The 19,292-nt window shown below is 48.2% G+C and overlaps 9 protein-coding genes across 9 annotated transcripts; 3 read left to right on the top strand and 6 right to left on the bottom strand.

Annotated features, from left to right (window-relative positions):
- Window positions 1–499: 499 nt before the first annotated feature.
- On the bottom strand, window positions 500–2,464 carry DEU56DRAFT_595143 (uncharacterized protein). The gene is made up of 9 exons (XM_041346994.1): window positions 2,308–2,464; window positions 2,041–2,249; window positions 1,921–1,986; window positions 1,496–1,863; window positions 1,425–1,442; window positions 1,201–1,374; window positions 1,050–1,151; window positions 951–1,001; window positions 500–903 (listed from the first exon to the last, which is right to left on the bottom strand). The coding sequence occupies exons 1-9, from the start codon at window positions 2,349–2,351 to the stop codon at window positions 556–558; spliced, it is 1,380 nt and encodes a 459-aa protein (XP_041204059.1). The 5' UTR covers window positions 2,352–2,464; the 3' UTR covers window positions 500–555.
- A 699-nt stretch (window positions 2,465–3,163) lies between these two features.
- Window positions 3,164–4,923, bottom strand: DEU56DRAFT_917012 (O-methyltransferase-domain-containing protein; the record flags this gene model as incomplete). The annotated part of the gene is made up of 10 exons (XM_041357932.1): window positions 3,164–3,307; window positions 3,359–3,420; window positions 3,476–3,572; window positions 3,624–3,728; window positions 3,791–3,930; window positions 3,980–4,040; window positions 4,099–4,113; window positions 4,164–4,387; window positions 4,446–4,626; window positions 4,690–4,923. 10 exons carry the CDS (start codon window positions 4,921–4,923, stop codon window positions 3,164–3,166), a joined length of 1,263 nt encoding a protein of 420 aa, XP_041204058.1.
- An 818-nt stretch (window positions 4,924–5,741) lies between these two features.
- On the bottom strand, window positions 5,742–6,266 carry DEU56DRAFT_744637 (Flavinator of succinate dehydrogenase-domain-containing protein; the record flags this gene model as incomplete). The annotated part of the gene is made up of 2 exons (XM_041349088.1): window positions 5,742–5,891; window positions 5,943–6,266. 2 exons carry the CDS (start codon window positions 6,264–6,266, stop codon window positions 5,742–5,744), a joined length of 474 nt encoding a protein of 157 aa, XP_041204057.1.
- Window positions 6,267–6,456: 190 nt separating this feature from the next.
- DEU56DRAFT_744572 (glycosyltransferase family 32 protein) lies at window positions 6,457–7,809 on the top strand (the record flags this gene model as incomplete). Its single annotated transcript, XM_041349085.1, has 2 exons — window positions 6,457–7,291; window positions 7,343–7,809. The coding sequence occupies 2 exons, from the start codon at window positions 6,457–6,459 to the stop codon at window positions 7,807–7,809; spliced, it is 1,302 nt and encodes a 433-aa protein (XP_041204056.1).
- Window positions 7,810–9,556: 1,747 nt separating this feature from the next.
- Window positions 9,557–10,993, top strand: DEU56DRAFT_744568 (pyridoxal phosphate-dependent transferase; the record flags this gene model as incomplete). Its single annotated transcript, XM_041349084.1, has 4 exons — window positions 9,557–9,902; window positions 9,958–10,304; window positions 10,364–10,777; window positions 10,829–10,993. 4 exons carry the CDS (start codon window positions 9,557–9,559, stop codon window positions 10,991–10,993), a joined length of 1,272 nt encoding a protein of 423 aa, XP_041204055.1.
- Window positions 10,994–11,210: 217 nt separating this feature from the next.
- Window positions 11,211–13,229, bottom strand: DEU56DRAFT_827300 (enolase C-terminal domain-like protein). The gene is made up of 9 exons (XM_041354384.1): window positions 13,090–13,229; window positions 12,818–13,036; window positions 12,555–12,759; window positions 12,335–12,508; window positions 12,126–12,271; window positions 11,889–12,030; window positions 11,800–11,825; window positions 11,651–11,744; window positions 11,211–11,450 (listed from the first exon to the last, which is right to left on the bottom strand). The coding sequence occupies exons 1-9, from the start codon at window positions 13,132–13,134 to the stop codon at window positions 11,320–11,322; spliced, it is 1,182 nt and encodes a 393-aa protein (XP_041204054.1). The 5' UTR covers window positions 13,135–13,229; the 3' UTR covers window positions 11,211–11,319.
- Window positions 13,230–13,414: 185 nt separating this feature from the next.
- DEU56DRAFT_827298 (emp24/gp25L/p24 family/GOLD-domain-containing protein) lies at window positions 13,415–14,594 on the bottom strand. The gene is made up of 4 exons (XM_041354383.1): window positions 14,152–14,594; window positions 14,018–14,099; window positions 13,830–13,960; window positions 13,415–13,772 (listed from the first exon to the last, which is right to left on the bottom strand). The coding sequence occupies exons 1-4, from the start codon at window positions 14,471–14,473 to the stop codon at window positions 13,651–13,653; spliced, it is 657 nt and encodes a 218-aa protein (XP_041204053.1). The 5' UTR covers window positions 14,474–14,594; the 3' UTR covers window positions 13,415–13,650.
- Window positions 14,595–15,399: 805 nt separating this feature from the next.
- DEU56DRAFT_963540 (O-methyltransferase-domain-containing protein) lies at window positions 15,400–17,408 on the top strand (the record flags this gene model as incomplete). The annotated part of the gene is made up of 10 exons (XM_041359394.1): window positions 15,400–15,642; window positions 15,703–15,883; window positions 15,942–16,165; window positions 16,216–16,230; window positions 16,289–16,349; window positions 16,404–16,543; window positions 16,606–16,710; window positions 16,765–16,861; window positions 16,918–16,979; window positions 17,031–17,408. The coding sequence occupies 10 exons, from the start codon at window positions 15,400–15,402 to the stop codon at window positions 17,172–17,174; spliced, it is 1,272 nt and encodes a 423-aa protein (XP_041204052.1). The 3' UTR covers window positions 17,175–17,408.
- Window positions 17,409–17,765: 357 nt separating this feature from the next.
- DEU56DRAFT_594905 (FMN-linked oxidoreductase) lies at window positions 17,766–19,274 on the bottom strand. Its single transcript, XM_041346993.1, has 5 exons — window positions 18,919–19,274; window positions 18,764–18,859; window positions 18,371–18,701; window positions 18,186–18,317; window positions 17,766–18,129 (listed from the first exon to the last, which is right to left on the bottom strand). Exons 1-5 carry the CDS (start codon window positions 19,199–19,201, stop codon window positions 17,964–17,966), a joined length of 1,008 nt encoding a protein of 335 aa, XP_041204051.1. The 5' UTR covers window positions 19,202–19,274; the 3' UTR covers window positions 17,766–17,963.
- Window positions 19,275–19,292: the final 18 nt, after the last annotated feature.

The raw sequence follows: 19,292 nt of genomic DNA, 5'->3' as shown, positions 1-19,292 counted from the left end.
GGTGCCCCGAGTGTGCCGCGATGATGCCCTGGCCCCTGTTCTCACTCTGCCGGCTGCCAAGCCACAGCGAAAATTAGGTACCAGCAGTGTACCGTAAGAACGTTATGACAAGGCCTCGGAAATCTGTCGGTTCTGATAATTGGTGAGTTGCACCTTAGTGACATAGCGAGGTAGCAGACCTCTTCATTTTGCACCACGCCCCTTCTGATGTTTTCTTCGCTGCCTGCCGACGCCCCCATCTCACCCGGGCCAGCCAAATGGCGAGGGAGTGAGAACAGGGCACCGCACACCTGGTACCTGGCTTTGAGCCGAACAATTTCGCAGTGGTAGAACCTCGAACGTGTACTTTGCGACTTCGAGTTACTGTAACCGAAAATCTGCCGTCGGCTGCCCATTGCTCCTGGTGTTGAAGCGAAAGATTGTACCTGGCACATCGGCGGTTTCGACATTTTATCTCTCGCGAAATTTCAATGAAAAGCAGATCTAGACCTGGCTAGAGCATTCCAGGCCGATTGCATTTTGCGGTAATATTGTCTCGCCCATGAATATTCGGTGCTACAATGAACATAATACACTGTTCTCACGTCGCTCAGGGCACAGACTTTCCTGCAGTCGACTTTCTGCCTTAACCCATTCAGCAACAGCACCTCCTTCAGCTGCCCAATCCCGCAGGCCTATGATCTTTCCTTTCAGAATCTCGAGCTCCTCTCGCTTATTTACTGAATCCGTCCCATCATAATACCCAGGCGAACAAAAATCGTACATATATCCTATACGTTCCGATTCACGCGCTGCGAGTTGAGCGAATGGGAGGCGGACGTCCTGGTATACTTTCAGTGCGGCGGGCACGTTATCCAACGTTGTAAGTGGGTGTGCAAGGAGGCGGCCGAGCACAAAAGCATCCTTCATACAAAATGAGTTTGCATAGTTTGCCAAATGATCGTACATACTTCGATTGCCTGACCAGCTCCAGCGCCGAGATGGGGCATCATGGCATGGGCCTGCACAATCTCGTCAAAGGACTTTCAGGTCAGCCAAGAGAGACGCACCGCATCACCCATCAGCACAACTCTATTGCAAGTAAATAGGGGTAGTTCATTTACCACGTGAACCGCCCATCTTGAGGGGTTTTCGGAACACTGCAAAATTTGCTCGTCAGGTTGAGGGCGGCATGAGCGACTTGGCCCGGATCGAACCCACTTTCAGAAGGCGCTTGACATCAGGTTCGAAGTCTGAATATGCTTCCTCGACCTCTTCAAGGGCCACATCTGAAACCCAACGGCCCTCAAAAGGTGTTCCGGATTTCTGCTGATCAGAAACAAATGCTACGATATTGATTTGTGTCCCCTGTGAAACCGGAAATGAGACGATATGCTACGGAAGGTTCGTTAGCAAGCAAAGACCGCTTGATTGCTACAATCTACCTTTCCCTTCCCGCAGAACTGCGAAATGAAAGTTATTTCTGATGATTGTGACCACTCTTCTGATGGCTTACCACCATGAATTCCTTCAAAGCTAAATCATTTGGATCTATTTTCGAGAGCTTCTCCGCCGGAAAGACGGTGCGATAGACAAGCGCTCCGGTCCAAGATGGATCACTGTAGTATCTTATCTTGCTCGGGTCTACGATACTTGGGTCTATTGTTTCGAAGAGCGTCTTCCGCACTGAGGAGCGGAGGCCATCTGCTCCTACTAACACATCCGCAGTTGCGGTGCTATCATCAGCAAAGTGGAGGACCAGTGATCCTGATGACTCCATGTCATATTTAGTGAGTCGTTTATTAAAGTGCATAGTGCATGACGAGGGGATGTTTTTCTTGAGAATGTCGACGAGATGTTGGCGGTGCAGATTGGAAGGCCCACCTGTAAGAGGGTTGGTCACGTCCCTGCCGTCGTTTTAAAATGGGATGGTTCACGGACACGGTTCGAAGATATAACGAAACCACTCAAAACTCTCTGGGGCATTAGACTTCCTGAATAGTAGTCCTGTCGGAAAGAATCAAGTTAAATGCAGTTGCAAAATAGGTTCTTTGAGCAGACCATGACTGGAGGAAGGCTTCGTTGAAACGCGGGAGAATTCGTCGTGCATACCGAGTTCTTCTATAATCTCCGTCGCGCGCCGCCAAAGTGAAACACCAGCCCCAGCGGTGGTGATGGCGTCATGCGCTTCGTATAAGTCTATGTCGATATTGCAACCTGCAAACTTCCCAATTGTAACAGCGAGGACAAGCCCTCCAATGCCCGCACCACTACACATGAAATCCAGTCTGCTTCATCGTGATGTTCATGAGGGGTTATCCGACATACCATATTGCCACTCGAAACTTGGGAGAGATTGATGAGAGCGACATTGATAGTACTTCAGTTGAATTTGCGCAGCATCGGACAACGTTTTACTGCGATTGTCAGCGTCAAAGTATTCCCACCTTTGCAGGACAAATCTAGAATAACCAGTACGCCGGGCGACACGAGTAGCCGCACCACTTCCATACGGTTGTTAGACTAGCTTCATTTTCAAAGATGGCCGGCCAGGACTGGAATCCCGTTTGCGACATGCTCGGAGGTACACAACTCGTTTATGCGATCCGTCCGCGTCACCGGAGAACCATTCCCCGCAGTTGCCAGCTGGCTGGTCGTGCCATTTGGGTCTTTGTTGTCACACACTGGGAGTTCAGTAACTTCTAAGCCAGAGCCACCTGGCAAAACGCAGAAGTGACCAGACTTACAGCAATATTATCAGCGGCGTTGCTCGGTAATGACCGTTACGTAAGAAGTGGTCAACTGATTTTGGCAGGGAATTGTATTTTCATGTCCGAAAGTTCTAATAAAGGATTGGCTGGCCGGAAGTCATAAAAACAATTCACCAACGACAGCAGATTGATGGCTTCATCAAGCCGTGAATGCCTGCTGCGCAACCGCTTGTTCTGGTCCTGCTGTAGTCTAAGTTTGCTTTGTCGTTGCCGTTTTTAGCGAATCATGGCATGATCAATTAGGGAAGGTAAGAGTACGATGTCCGAATATCTACCGGGTTCTTTGTGTTCGGTATCAGTCCTAAGCAATTCTGAACTCCAAGACCATCGTCCCTACAAGATCATAAACCTGAGTGAGTGCTAGACCAGCGTTGGCCCTGTGAAGTATAACAAGTCAACCTTTCGTCAATGTATCAAGGTGTAAAAGGAACTTGCGCAATGATCTTGAATTCGTTCAAGGTTCGCTCCTTGGAATTGAAAAGAAACCACATAGTCATGTCAAGTTGGTAAGTTGTGTGACTGCCTGCCCCGAAGTTCAATAACATAGGTTCGGGCGCCTTAGGATCATGAATACACAAATAAACCACCAGGCTATGCTCTAAACTCACCTTGCTAAACTCGTTGGCTGCTATGCCAGGGTCTTCGAATGTGTGGAAGAGCACGCAATCATCTAGCACAAGACATCGGCTCTGCACCACCACCACTTTGAACCGTCGTCGACTCACGAATTAGCACTCGGCTGTTTGGTCCCATTGCCTTGCGAACATTGCGGAGGATCGTCGTTGACTCAGCGTCGGGCCAGTCGTGAAGAATAGTCCTCAACTATATCTGATCATCAAATCCGCAATGAATGTGAACAAACTTGGCTCTTACATAGTACACATCCTTTCCAACAACGGGTGATTCCTCGAAGAAATTGAATGGCACGAACTCCACGCGCCCGTCGAGCAGCGCTTCAGAAGCATTCTTCTCCCATGTCTGATTAAATATCAATAACTTGCCCGCTACAATGGAGGTGTGGGCCTGATGCCTGGACTCACATTTTTTGCCTGGACTATAATGTCTGGGAGATCCTGATTGGTTATTCTGAGATGAGGGAACATCTTCGCCAAAGGAGTAGATATTGCTCCAGTTCCAGATCCTACGTCCACCATAGATGACACACTGTCCCAAGGATAATCTTATGGCCCGTTTTACAGTCAGTCATATTGACGATTCAGGTAGCTTACGATGCAGTACCGCAGAAGCGCCTTGAATGTCAACAAAGCCCATCATGCCTCTGTGAAATACCTGTGCACAAGATTTTGTGAGTAGTCAGTCAGTCATGGGTGGATGAATCCGCACGCACATCGCGTGCCTCATCCTATACAATATGGTAAGGTATAGAAGGGCAGTACGGTCGCGAAAACTCACATCCATTTCCCAGAATCCATTGTTTATTCCTTCCTTTCTGAGAGCAAATGCTCGGGGTGATTTGTCAGTCTCGTCTGATCTTGCAAACTCTTGGTCGGTCATAGTCTCATAGAGAACTGCACCGTATTTAGGGAAGGGTTGCTGGATTCGTACAGAACACCCAGCATTGTTTGTTGACTTGAGTATGAGGGAGAGTCGGGTGTTTGCAAAGACATCTCGCTCAACTGCGTAACAACAAAAGATCCAGAGAGAATGTTCCACCAACAGCATGATGCACCTCACCTTCTTTAAAGCAACCTCTGAGTGACAAAGCTCGTAAGACGCGTGCGGTCTTGGTCTTATCGAGGTTGACTGCGTTAGCCAACGCATCTACACTAAGACCTTCCGGGTGCTTGTCCAGAACGTCTGCGATGCGTGATCGCACAGCAACGTCTGTGCATGCCCAATTGTAATTATGAACAAACTATCTAAGGAAATGAGCCAGAGCAGATATATGACATCTATGATCGGCACTTGCATGGTATACCGTGTGTTGGGGGGGAGCCAATATTGCGTTCAATTGGTGGCATGCACCTTCGAGCAGCCTGATTGCCTGTCGGAGGGCAAGTGTATCCGTCGCAAGGTCGAGGGGGTGGAAGGTACTTGAGTCGGCACCTGGGACCCCATGTCCAGTTTTCTTGTATTCTCCCATTGCTTCACGTGCAGAGGAGTTTATGATGTCCAAGAGAGCTTCAACCTTGACTTCATTCAATTCCGCCATTTGTAGGAGTGTTAACTTTGTTTCCCTGTCAGTCGTTCGATTTATATTCCATGGGGAAAGAAGGCATACAGGTACATCCCCATGGTGAAATCATCTGGTAAGTAAGCCCGAAGGCGAACTTCAGGCCACGGGTGTTGTCTGAGTTTTTACGTAGTGCCACGGAATCCCGCCGGCAAAGGTGCAACGTCTACACTGCAATTTGGTGAACGAGATTGTTCCGACTGAAGTTGGAAATGACCGAATCCAGACAGTACACTGTCAGACATAAGTGTCAGCCATACTTGATCTGGGTACAAATAAGTCGATTTGCGTAGGTGCCGCTGGCATGCACAGCGCATATACTTAATCAGCTGGGGAAGATGATCCAACCCTGTAGTGCTAAGGCTCTCCACGTCATCAATCAGCTGGACATAGTCGTCAAATCAACCACACTAACCTATATCCAATCGCTTCATGAAGCCATAAACTCCTGCTCCTCCAAAACTGGTTGCTCAGCTGCAGGCCCTGGTTGTACATTTGCGAGCTACCTGCACAACAGCCAGAACCAAGCGATCACCTGCTATTTGTTCAGCAGAACACAATTTAAAACATGCAGATGGCTCCAAATCCGTCATTGGCATTGCGTGAGCACCGGGAAGGCATTCAAGTGCGACCGATGGCAGATAGGCGAACCAGCACCATAATGAAGAGCTCCGTCGGCGATTGTATAAGTTTTATGCCCATACTCTGGCACAGAGGCAGAATGCTCCGTGTTTAGTTCACAGACTCCATGCAAGGTGAGGAAATGATGCAACGCAATCATAGATTCACTGATACTTCTACAGAGGAGGCATCCTGCGCACAACCTTTCCCTCGTTCTTTGCATGTATGGTGAGCTTCTCCAGTACGGAAGACTTCGCCCACCGCTCTGGTGGTGAACGACCTTCAGTCGCCCAATAGTATATGTCCCAGTCCGGTTCGTCAAGTAGCTACAATGAAACCTAAGTTTGAACAGCCAGCGATCAAAGAAGCGAAAGTACCTTGTCGTACTCCTTCAATTCTGTCTCGTCCATTTTCCCCAGATGATCTCTTGCAAACGTACTCAACAGGAGGTCGCTCTCCAAAGTCCCGCGCTTCCTGCTCTGATATACGAGTCTTGCACGCAACGTCTCCTCGGACTCCCCTGGGCGCGGAATGGGAGTAGGTGGTGGGATATCAGAGGGTGTCTGAGTGTTGGAGAGGTGTTGTGCAGTATGCGGGAGGGGCCATGGATCAGCAGACCATCGTGGTGTCGTAGAGAGCGTGCGGCGTGGACAGCGTGTTGCCAGAAGAGCCAATCTTCGCGCAGAGAGAAATGCTGACATTGTGTCAGTTTCAAGTTGACTAGTGAAATCAAAGGTTGCTTGAGGACCTTATGTAAAGTTCTGATGGGAGTAGTAAGCGCGCGCCTACTAATTGTTTTATCAACGCATGCAGTACCGTTCACAACGGTACCATGCTATAACCCCATCATCTATCCGATTCATGTCGTCTACTGGCAGAGCAGGATACGAAATGCTTCCCGTGCACGACCATTCACGCCGTACGTCCTCTCCTCGGCGGAAATCACCGGTTTCCTGCTTCTCTTTGCGACCACGGAGAGTTTTCACCTTCTTGAAATTTGCGCTTCCTCTAGTTTTCATCATATTATACACGATATACTACCTCTATGACCCGCGCGGCCACATCGACCTCGTGTTATATGAACGAGAATGGATACAGCGCGAAATACTCCCGCTGTCCCCACTTGGAGGATGCTTTGAGCCCGAGCGTGTCAGCCCGTTGTACAATGTCAGTGAGGCTGTGTATGGCAAGAAACGCTTTGAGGTTCAGGCAGGGGTAACCATGCGGATGGGTATGGACTGCTACGAGTTTGCAGGAACGGTAAGGTTTGCAGAAGGGGAGTGGAAGGAGGAGGAACGTCGTATCCCACCAGAGGAGCGAGCACAGTTCCACACATATTGGCGCTTCGATCTCGCGCCCCTCGATGAGAGACAAGAGTACATGCTGAAGTCATTCTTCGCCACGCAAGACCTTCCTCGCTCTCGTCTAATACTCTGGTCAAACGGCGACTTATCGGCCCTTCCGATCGTGCAAAAGTACCTCGAGCTGTTTCCTGACTCATTCACACTTCAGGTTGTGGATCTACACGAGTTAGCGAAGGGCACACCTATGGAGAATCACCGCTTCCTCAATCTTGAGGACAAGAAGGCATGGGTAGACGGCGACCTCGTCCGGCTACTTGTCATCTGGACATACGGTGGTGCTTGGATAGACATGGACATGCTCCTAACCCGAGACCTCTCCCCGTTGCTTGAGCACGAATTCGTGACTCAATGGGACTGCTACGGTAATTCGACAATCAACCTGCTCTTACCCACGCATTTACAAGATTCTACAGACAAAATTTACCAAGCGTTTAATGGTGCTCTCATGCACTTCCGCAAGCACTCGCCTTACCTGTGCGAAGCCTTCCATCTCATGGCACACAGTACTCCTCCACGTTCACCAAGCACTGATTGGGGCGCAATTTTATATCTTCGACTCTGGCGGCGCCTCCTTAGTGAATCCATACCCCCTTTCAAAATTCTACCGTTCTGCCTTTCCGATCCTCTGGCGTGTCGTCTCGACAACAGCGTGCCAGACCCATTTGACCCTGATCGTCGGGACGGGAAGTGGACGGGCAGACCTGGGGAGGGGCTTGAGGAGGGTGGAGCGCTGGATAAGGCACTAGGGAAGATATTTGCTGTGCATTTGCATAATCGTTGGGATAGGGCGTTTCCCAAGAGCGGTTGGGTGGATCGTCTGTTGTTGAGGAGGTACGAGGAGGATATAGAGAGGAAAATGAGAATAGATGGCGAGCTATGATGTATTGATCTGCTGTGAGTACTTTAGGACACGGCGGCGGCGGCAGACGCTGATGACATCTGCTATGGACGTGAACTATAGCATTTATACGATTCAAACTTCTAATGATGCAAGGTTTATAGAGCGCCCTATATTTTTTATCACAGGACTGGTGTGTATGGACCTCGACAATCAAAAGTATTACATGCATGTGAGGGTACTTCCGGTGCAACCGTTGCTTGATTACATACGTGTATGCCTTGCACTGAGGGTAGTGGAGACAATGAATATCAAAACCAAAGACCTTTATGATCAGTGCCGAAAGCTAGGACATTAATTGACAGTTGATGTAAATCAGTGTTGCCGTGCGACACTGAATCGCTCATTGACAAACAATGAATTTAATGTTGGGGTGATAATCATTGTCTGATCCAAATTCATTGTCATATTCAAGTTTTTTTTTGTCACAAAAAGAAAAAAAATTAATCCCCTAATCTTTGCCACTTGCCTGGTTTGAACTCACGAGTCCCGACCACACAAGCTCAGCTGAGATCACATAATCAATTCTCACGCATTTGAGCATTACTTACCACTAGTCTACTTGACCTTGTATATATCTATGCAGCAATCGATATATGTACCATACCCATGGGACTTAGAATAAAAGACTTAGAATAAAATATGATAATCTACTCATATGATAAATATGGTACACCGTGGGAATTATTCCGATAAAAATTAAAGTTGCAGTCCTTGTTAAGGGTAGTCTATTCATCGTCTCATGAATTTTTTTGGTTGAGATCTTAGTAAGTTATATGCAAAATACTAGAAAGGTGGAGTGTTCAAGAAAGTTCAGGCACAACTAATATTGCTTATTGCAGCCGTCTGTAGGAATAAATATAAGTACAAAATCACTCCTTATTCTCCTTAGCTGCCTCGGTCACTGAATTTGTTTGCTAAGTAAATTATGGAAAAAAATGGAAAAAATGGGACTATGTGATTTGCTAATGTCATTCAGTGTCCTTAAAATTTTGACAATGAATTTCATACCCCTACATTCTCGAGGGTAAAATTCAATGTCCCCAGTTGTCAATGAATGCAAGTAACCAGAGATTAAGTGACACTGGGAGTGAATTCAACACATTCATTGCCACTGTCACTTAATCTAATGGTTTTTACTTCCCACAGTGTTGTGGCACGCTCCGTTGGCCGGCAGGGACGACTCTACGGCGCATGGAAATAGTATAAAACTCCATAGAACTAGGCGAAGTCTGAATCATGTAGTACGTGACGCGCTCACTGAACTGGAGGTTGGGATCCACCTATCAATGCTCATGACTGCATCTACAGATTCGTGGTAACCAGTGAACCGTCACAAATCTAAATAGCAGCAACCTGTGATTTTCTTCGCTGTGCCGCCATGACCAAGATCTCGCTCGCGCCGTTCACTTCCATGCGACTCCTTCCCTTACCTTGTCGTTGGAAAAATAGACTGGCCGCATTACTATTGAATCAGGCATTATCATGATGATCCACGGAGTACATCGGACTCAATTTAATGTCCGAGCCTATAGGTGGGCTCAACACCAGACTTATTCGGGTACTGCTAAATAAGTTGCCATTGTCACGATCAGGTCGAGGCTGCGACGCCTTGTGTATTCGATATCCATCGATTATGTATTGAATACATAATGAAATGACTACTGAACTAAAAAGGGCTTGTACCAGTCATCCTCTTACTCGGACTACACTTCCTTGACGATAACAGATGGCTGCTCTCGATATCAATCAAGTTCGTGCTTGCTTTCCGTCCCTGGAATCAGGGCACATCTATGCCGATAATGCGGGGGGGTCGCGGACTGCCCAGGCAGTGATCGATCGGATCGTGGATTATCTGTCCAACACCAACGTACAACTGGAAGCTGGCTATTCGGCTAAGAACTCACAGCGCGTTGTTGAGGGTTCCATCGCCGCTGCAGAGTTGTTCAATGCTACATCTCTTGACGAAGTTGGGTTTGGATCGAGTTCGACGATGCTCTTTGAGAACATCGCTAGAGCAATCGAAAATGATATCCAACCTGGAGATGAATTCATCATCACCTATGAACATGAAGGTTTCTGCCATTATCTTCCTATGTCTTCTTGAATGAAACTTACTGCTCATCTTAGCCAACAACGGTCCTTGGAAGCGTCTGGCTGCGCGGCGCAATGCCGTGGTCAAATACTGGCATCCTACACCAGTATCTGCAGACAATCCATACTCGGTCACATACAAGGTTGAAGAACTTTTGCCGCTCGTTTCTTCACGCACCAGGCTGGCCGCGATCACCGCGTGCTCCAATATTTTAGGATCCGTAATTCCTGTGGAAGAAGCAGTGAAAGCTCTTCGCCAGCGTGCAGAAGAGCAGGGAGCAAGAAAGTTTGAAGTGGCTTTGGACTGCGTTGCATATGCATCGCACAGAAAAATGGACGTCCAAAAGTGGGATGTCGATTACTGCGTGTTTTCTGTGTACAAGGTTTCAATATCTGCGACTTTGTTTGAGTTGACATCTGACACTGACAACCTGTTTTGTAGGTGTTCGGGGCTCATAATGCCGCTGCTTACGTGCGGTCAGCGGCTCTGCAGACATCCTTAACATCCATTGTCCATGATTTCTTTAAGGTGGACAACAAGCCCCATAAGTTTCAACCAGGCGGTCCAGGCAACGAGCTCGTGTATGGTGCAGCGGCAATCGTGCCATATCTAAAGTCGTTGACTCCAGAAGATAATCTTGTAGCATCTTTCAACGCAATCACAAACCACGAGCAGGAAATTTTGACGCCCCTGCTCCGCTTTTTGACGGATGCAAAGCAAGTTGAGAGGGGTGTTCGCATCATGGGGACAAGCGAGATCGATCCCTCGAGGATTCCCACTGTCTGCTTTGTTGTCGTCGGACAGAACGCGATCAAGAGCAAGGATATTGTGGAAGCATTTAACAAAAAGGGAGGGGTGAGTATTTCAGTGGTCTCACTTACTGTTTTCGATTATGAGTGTTCACAGATATCAATACAACACGGCCACTTTTGCGCGTATTATCTTATCGATAGTCTACGCCCAAAGCTAGACGTGAATGACGGGGTCGTCCGTATCTCATTCGTCCACTATAACACCGTTGAGGAAGTGGAGAAGATCGTGGACGTTCTCCGGGAAGTTTTACGAGAGTAGCCAAAGTCGGGGGTATGAGGAGATGTAGAAGTGAGACTCTTATTCTCGTAGGGTCCTGCTAAATGCAGAGGATGCAGCGTGAACTCGTTCAATATTCAGTCAACCCTAGAAACTTTTCTGGTGCACGAACAAGCCCAGATAGCAGAGACAAGAACAATAAATTATCATGGCGAGTCAGACGCTCTGAAGACACAGGAAAACAAATCCTTGAGATATTTCCCACAGTAGTATTGTCGACAAGTTGACTGTTGCACCGCGGTAGCTCTGTATAATATGTACAAGCTACTGCCCAGCATTTCCTCGCAGCTAGGTAGTGAAGTGAAATTTTACCACTCCCTGATGCTTCCATCCTCCCCCCTCCATATCGGGTTACGCCACGCCTCAACGCCGGCTCGACTATATTCTTTGGCACGGGTGCGCACAAGCTCCTCGTTAACAACAATACCCAATCCAGCACCTATGTACATGTCATGTCAGGCGTTCAGCAGAGTATAGCAAGATTAAATTGTTGCAGTCAAAATGCATGTTCGTTGTGGATTGGAAAGAAGACCGTCGGCATGGTCATTTTTAAGAAAGAGGTAGCAAAGTGTGCAATGCGCGTATCGGTAATCAGATCTATGCAAAAAATAGAACGGACCAAAACAGGGCGAGACTCACCGCTGGGAGTTGTGACATACCCATCCTTCACAGCAAATACACTCGGATCTGCGAGATACGTGAAGAGGTCTGCATCATCGCTGTTGTAATGCATCTACATCCAGCCCGTCTGCTAAGCGCCGTATCTCAAGGGAGAGCGAGAAACCCACCTGCCAGCTCATTTCTTGAATAAAATCTAGACGCCAAAACAATTGTTAGTGCCTGTTCTAAAAGCGTGGACTGTACCGCTAATACCCACAATTGAGCTTCGACACGCCAACAGCAATACATGCTGCCAAAGCAATCGGTCCTAGTGGACAGTGCGGGGCAAGTGCGACATCGTATGTTTCTGCCATGGAGGCGATACGCGCCAACTCCGATATTCCACCGCAATGAGAGACCTTACACATTTTTGTCAGTTGGTTAAAATAAAAGGCGAGGCCAAAAGAAGGCACAAGAATGGACCATGGAGATCAGCTGAGAGGTGAGTGCTTACGTCCGGTTGTGCGACATCTAGCGCATGTCCTTCGAAGTAAGGGCGAAATTCATGTCGCGAGTAGAGCCGCTCCCCAGCTGCAATAGGAGTAGAGACGAGATGCCCAAGGTCCGCAAACTCCGAAGGTTGAGTAGGCAGAAGGGGTTCTAGATTAAATTCAGTATTTGTACGAATGGACCGCATGCTTTGGTACTAAGAATATCTCTCACCCTCAATGAACAAAACACCTTCGCCCTCAAGAAGCTTGGCGAGTTGGCGAGCCATACCCTTGTGCACCCGTCCATGAAAGTCCACTCCGACATCCATCCCTAGCGAGCGAACTTCACGCACGCGTTCTACGGTCCCTTTCAAGAGCTCGGGAGAGTCAAGCCACGCGAGAGCCTCTGCCTACAATCCAGACTCGTTGTATCGCAAGGTCTCAGGGCTTACCAGTAGCATTCATTTTTACAGCAGTGAACCCCTGCTCTTTACGCTCACGTGCTGCTTCACGTACAGCACTCGGATGGTCACCACCAATCCACCCATACACACGGACACGATCCCTGACTTTACCACCTAGAAGCTGCCACACTGGAACTCCGAGCTTCTTGCCTTTGATATCCCAGAGTGCAATATCAAGACCAGACAGAGCTGACTGGTCGTGACATACGTTTAGACGAATGGTAGACAGGGAAGCATGTAGAGACGCCTACCATTAAGACAGGTCCACCGCGATAAAAGCGAGCGCGGTACGCAGTTTGCCAGATATCTTCGATACCATCCGCATCCCAACCAAGAAAACGCTGTGCAAGGTCAGCGAAAGCGCCCTCAATTGCTTCGGTATGTCCTTCGAGGGTGCATTCTCCCCAGCCAATGAGCCCATCGGCTGTCTCTATGCGCACGAAGAGCCAACGCGGAGGCACACGGAAGACCTATTTTTGAAAGTGAATATGTCAGGAAGCCTGCTACGCGTTGTGAAACGAACCTCGATCTTCGAGATGAAGCTGGAAGCTGAAGTTTTGAGGGACATACTTACCTTCCTTAGTAGCGTAAAAGTGAGAGAGGGAGTATCCCTTCAGCTGCATGGTTCACGATTGAATATTGGATTTTGAGAGTGATCAGCTGAACATGACCGGTCCGCGTGGTACCGGCGGAAAAATCGTATTCTTGAGCACGCGCTTCAACACACGCTCATTATGCGATGGGGCACGTGTATCGAACTAGCTCATTTTCATTCTGAGCCATGCAATTGAAGGCAATCAGAGTGCACAATGCCGCACTGGCTCTCCACTTGTAAAATCGGTTTCCCAGTGCTGCGTCATGCTCATGGTCTTGTACCAAACACTTGTTTCACGTCGACGAGCAATGGATGAGCACCAGGCAAGTACCCTGTAAATAGCTTAGGCAACGAAGCAGAAAAGACGGGCAATAACATCTCCTATACAACGAAATGAAGTACATCACAGTGATGGAGAGGACAATATCGTCCTACCACACATCTCCCCAATTATAAGTAGTCATCCACGTTGCACGCTTCATATACCCATCAATCGATGAGGTACTTGCGCTTGAAAAACGACCGGAGGTGGAAAATTTGCCAAACGCCAAGGCCTGCAAGTGAAAGAATGGTGAACCAGGCAAAATTCTGCACGCGTCGATTCGTCACAACTGCAAAGACATGAAATTGATAAGAAGTTATGTGCAAGGGTCCGAGGGAAGACTGACGATTAGTGTCCGCAAAGCGTTCTTCGCGCTTCTTGAGATATTCGAGCTCGTCAACTATCTCTTTCACAACGCCTTCCAGCTTTCGCATTTCTGTCTCGAGCCCAGAGAGTGATTCTTGATTTGCAATCGCGCTTCATGACAAGGAGGAAGTCAGGAAGCTATCATTGGCTAACAAGCAGGATACACACTTGTAGTCAACAGCGTCAGCCCCGATATCAATATCGAGATCGACAGTGCGCGTCATATTCCGTGCCATGTCTAGTTTGATTTCTATAACGCCATAGGTGACGGCCAGTAAGACAAATGGGAGCAACAAACGTACCAGGAGATAGGTAATTCTTGAAACACACCCCAACCTCTCCCTCGCCATGTGCTGTGACAGCAAGTCTCGTCTCGCCTTTAATGTCCCGTTTTGAGAGGTAGACGTTGTGGTGTGTTGAATCCAAAATTTCGATGTCTACCCGTTGGTGTGACCCAGGACCAACGTTGGCGGTGACGATAACAAGTGCATGAGTGTGTGCAGCGTTCCATATGCATTTTGGGATAGGCAAGCGGGATGCTGGAAGGGCGAATTTGATGGCGTGCGTGAAAGGAGCAATAAATGCGAAGAAGACGAGAAATGAAAGCGTCGTTATTTGTGCCATGACTGTATGCACAGAGCTATAATGTCGATGCGTATAACACCTCCTCTATCGTTAGAGCGGGAGAGAAAGGCGAACCAGAAGGCAACGGGTCGAAGTAGTAAGTGGCACTGGCAGGAGTCGTAAACCGACGTGGTTTTCGCGGCAACCAATCACGTTACCGGCCGGCAACTCTCTCGGTCTCAACGCCGCGGCCTACATCACATTAATATTGATTAGCAACAAGGAGTCCGACTATACTTTCACAACTACACCTTGTAATGGAAGAGGTATCCTGATTAGCGCCCACCTCCTCAGGAACTCTGATCCGGGGGGCACGCGGGAGGGTAGCAGGAATTTATGGCTTCATGAAACGACTAGATATACTAGGTTGGTGTGGTGATTTGACGACTATGGCCAGCTGATTGATGACGTAGAGAACCTCACAGCACGACAGGGTGGAAGATCTTCTCCTGCTGATTACTGAGTACATGCGTTGTGAACGACAGCGGCACCTACGTACCCAGATTAAGTATGGCTGGCACTTATGCCTGTACTCGACGGTCTGGATTCAGTCGGAAACGATTGCGTTCACCAAATTACAGGCTAGACGTCGCGCCATTGCCAACAGGATCCGTAGCGCTACGTAAGTGCCCAGATAACACCCATGGCCCGAAGTTCACCTTTGGGCTTACTTTCACTTTCAGGGGTAGAACTGCGCCAGCCAAGGATGGCGTTTATTTCATCAATGCTCGCACGATTACCGCAATTGCAGTTGATGACTGTCTGCGGGCGAGCGGATCTCTTTTTACATATAGGAGCTTGCAAACTATAAGAATATCAGTGGCTCACCGGTTTACTGATACGCCACTAGATAGTTTTCACCATGGGGATGTACTTGGAATATAAAATCCGAACAACAGACAGGGAAAAAAAACGCACTCCTCAAAATGGCGGAATCGAATGAAGTCAAGGTTGAAGCTCTCTTGGATATCATCAACTCCTCTGCACGCGAAGCAATGGGAGAATACAAGAAAACTGGACATGGGGTCCCAAGTGCCGACTCAAGTACCTTCCACCCCCTCGACCTCGCGACGGATACACTTGCCCTCCGACAGGCAATCAGGCTGCTCGAAGGTGCATGCCACCAATTGAACGCAATATTGGCTCCCCCCCAACACACGGTACACAATGTAAGTGCCGATCACTGGCATAGATGATACATATCTGCTCTGGCTTACGTCCTGAAATAGTTTGTTCATAATTACAATTGGGCATGCACAGACGTCGCTGTGCGATCACGCATCGCGGACGTTCTGGACGAGCACCCGGAAGGTCTTAGTGTGGATGCGTTGGCTAACACAGTTAACCTCGATAAGACCAAGACCGCACGCGTCTTACGAGCTTTGTCACTCAGAGGTTGCTTTAAAGAAGGTGATACGCATCATGCTGTCGGTGGAACATTCTCTCTGAATCTTTTGTTGTTACGCAGTTAAGCGAGATGTCTTTGCAAACACCCGACTCTCCCTCATACTCAAGTCAACAAACAATTCTTGGTGTTCTTTACGGATCCATCAGCAATTCCATGAATACGGTACAGTTCTCTACGAGACCATGACCGACCATCAGTGTGCAAGATCAGATGAGATTGACAAAGCCCCCCGAGCATTTGCTCTCGGAAAGGAAGGAATATACAGCAGCTTCTGGGAAATGGATGTGAGTTTTCGCCATCACACCGCCCTTCTATACCTTACCATATTGTATAGGATGAGACACGCGATGTGCATGCCAATTCATTCACCCATGACTGACTGGCGACTCACGGAATCTTATGCACAGGTGTTTCACAGAGGTATGATAGGTATTACTGATATTCAAGGCTCTTATGCAGCGCTGCATCGTAAGCTATCACCTTTTTTCAATCGTTAAGCATAACGGTGAAGTGGGCCGTTAGATTATCCTTGGGACAACGTATCCTCTATGGTGGATATTGGATCTGGAAATGGAGCAATGTCCATTCCTCTGGCGAAAATGTTCCCTCATCTCAGAATAACCAATCAGGATCTCCCAGAAACCATAGAGCTAGCAAGAAATGTGAGTCCATGCATCAGACCCACACCACCATTCCAGCGGGCAGGTTATTGATATTTAATCAGACATGGGAGAAGAATGCTCCTGAAGCGCTGCTCGACGGGCGCGTGGAGTTCGTGCCAGTCAACTTCCTCAAGGAGTTGCCCGTTGTTGGAAAGGATGTTTACTATGTAAGAGCTAAGTTTGTTCTCATTCATCATGGGCAGCTTGATAACCTAATATAGTTGAGGAGCATTCTTCACGACTGGCCCGACGCTGAGTCAAGGACGATCCTCTGTAATATTCGCAAGGCAATGGGACCAAACAGCCGAGTGTTGATTCGTGAGTCAGCTGCGGTTCAAAGTGGTGTTTGCTCCAGAATCAATGTATTGTGCTAGATGATTGCGTGCTCCTCCACACATTTGAAGACCCTGGAGTAGGAGCCAACGAGTTTAGCAAGGTGGGTTTAGATTTTAGACTGGTGGTTTATTTATGCATTCATAATCATAAGGCGCCCGAGCCTATGTTATTGAACTTTGGGGCAGGCAGTCACGCACCGTACCAGTTTGACATGATTATGTGGCTTCTTTTTAATTCCAAGGAGCGAACCTTGAATGAAATCAAGATAATCGGGCAAGTTCCTTACACGCTTTGATACGTTGATGAAAAGATTGACCTGTTGCAATTCACAGGGCCAGTGCTGGTCTAGTACTCACTCAGATTTATGATCTTGTAGGGACGATGGTCTTGGAGTTCAGAATCGCTCAGGACTGATGCCGAACACAATCTATGATTTTCTGTTATTGTTCTCTTACCTTCCCCAATTGATATTGCCATGAATCAACGAAGACGACAGCGACAAAGGCAACTTTGACCCCTTTCTTCCCATGTATCGATCACGACCAAGACGGGCCTTACACAGTTGATACTGAAAGCTTCCCTAGTGGTTCCATAAGCTGGCGAACAATATCCGGTGTATCCTTTGTCCTGGAAATCGTCTGCACTATCGAGACCCGTGATACACTCTGGGCTGCGGGCGCCACAGTCATACCAGATTCAAGATGTGCACATTCATGTGATCTGTATTATAAGGGGCAACCCCCAGTGCTTTGCCGGATCGAATGTGCTGCATAAACGCTGTAGACAAATATTAAGTTACAGCTGATGTCGGAGAGGCTTTCAGACCAATGTGTCACCAAAGCCGTTTCCTTTCTATGGTGCTTCTATAACCATCACACGACCGCGATGCAGTGTCATAGAAAGGAATGGAATGGAATAACGAAGGGTGCCTGGAAATGTTGCGTACAACACAAGCCTCTCACGCCTCGTCATTGCATTCGCCGTGGGCATGCCCTCCATACGCATTCGCGGATACTCTGCGATACTGCATCCATCTCCAATGCGCTCATGCCTAGGAGGGAAAATTAGCGCAAAATGTAACGTTTCAATCCATGGTATATTCCAGATCGTCGATACATGCATCATAATCTTTGCACGCAGCCTTGCCCCGCCATCTGGTCACTTTTGTGCGTAGTAAGTGCTCGATATCATGAACCCCTTCACATGCAGACAGTGCTGTGCGAAATTTATGATACCATGGCCGCCGAGAGCTGATGAAAGCAGTGAGATATGTGATCACGCGACGAAGGCGGCACGAACGACATACCACTGGAATTCAATAAAATGTCTGACATGAGCCTCGATAGTCTGATGAGTTGCAATTTCAGGAAGTTCTTTGCAGATTTCCAGGTATTCAAGGGATATTCGAACAGGGTCTGGGATGACATTTGTAAATATGCTGTTCGTGTGATCAACGGCGCGGTACCAGGAAATGGAGGACAGCAGACAAACCAAGGATTTCCGAGTAAAGTTTCTCCTACCATGATGCCATCAGCTTTGGTCTCATCCTTGTTCCTCTGTACATCCTCCCACGTGCGAACGTTGCCATTGCATACAACTGGTACTCTGAGTGCCGTCTTCAGAGTGCGAACCACATCTAAATCTGCAGCACCTTGACGACGCCGTCTGGAGGATACGTGACGCGCATGAAGGGTTACCCAAGATGCGCCTGCCTGTTCCAGAAGGGCGGCAAATTCAACAGTGGATGATGGAGGTGACGACGAAGGACAAAGACGTAGTTTTACTGAAGTCGGTGGCTGCAATAGGTGGGACATCGCAGAAACTGAAATAACATGCCTACCAATTGAGAGGTTATTCACTAAGAATAGAGGTGAAACTGCTTGCCTATGGTCTGGACAAGTGGCCAATCTTTTTTGGCTAGAAGATAACCACCGTAATGGCCATCACGTGCATGCTCTTGTGGGCATCCTAAGTTCAAATCTAAGGACTTTGCAGCTGATTCAGTGGCTAATCCATTTCATTCGAGGAATTACGCCCACCAATACCGTTGCACAGGCCCTGTAGCTTCTTTCCAGCTTGAACGATAATCTCAGGGTCATTCCCACATAGCTGTACCACCACTGATTCGTCCGTCTCACCGCGACCAAGAGCCAGATCACGCTGATGAAACTCGAGGTAATCTCGATCCTCAAGAAGTTTGTGAGGGTCAAGCATCTGCGTATACGCGAGAGTTGCCCCATGTCGCTGTGTCAACAGCCGGAAGGGTGCATCGCTTTGCTTGACCATGGGAGCAGCGATGTAGGTGAGATCTGGAAGTGCCATTCGAGGGCTGGCGAAGCCACGCTGCGTACAGAAGTTCAAGTTGGGGCTTGCAAGGTGTCAGGTGACTCAGGACTTCAAACACCTGCTGACT

This window comes from Suillus clintonianus, assembly GCF_016758775.1.
Source record: "Suillus clintonianus strain FC179 chromosome Unknown DEU56scaffold_97, whole genome shotgun sequence".
NCBI classification, from domain to species: Eukaryota; Fungi; Basidiomycota; class Agaricomycetes; order Boletales; family Suillaceae; genus Suillus; species Suillus clintonianus.
The sequence above is the reverse complement of the archived record's forward strand: the minus strand, read 5'-3'. Positions and strand labels throughout refer to the sequence as shown.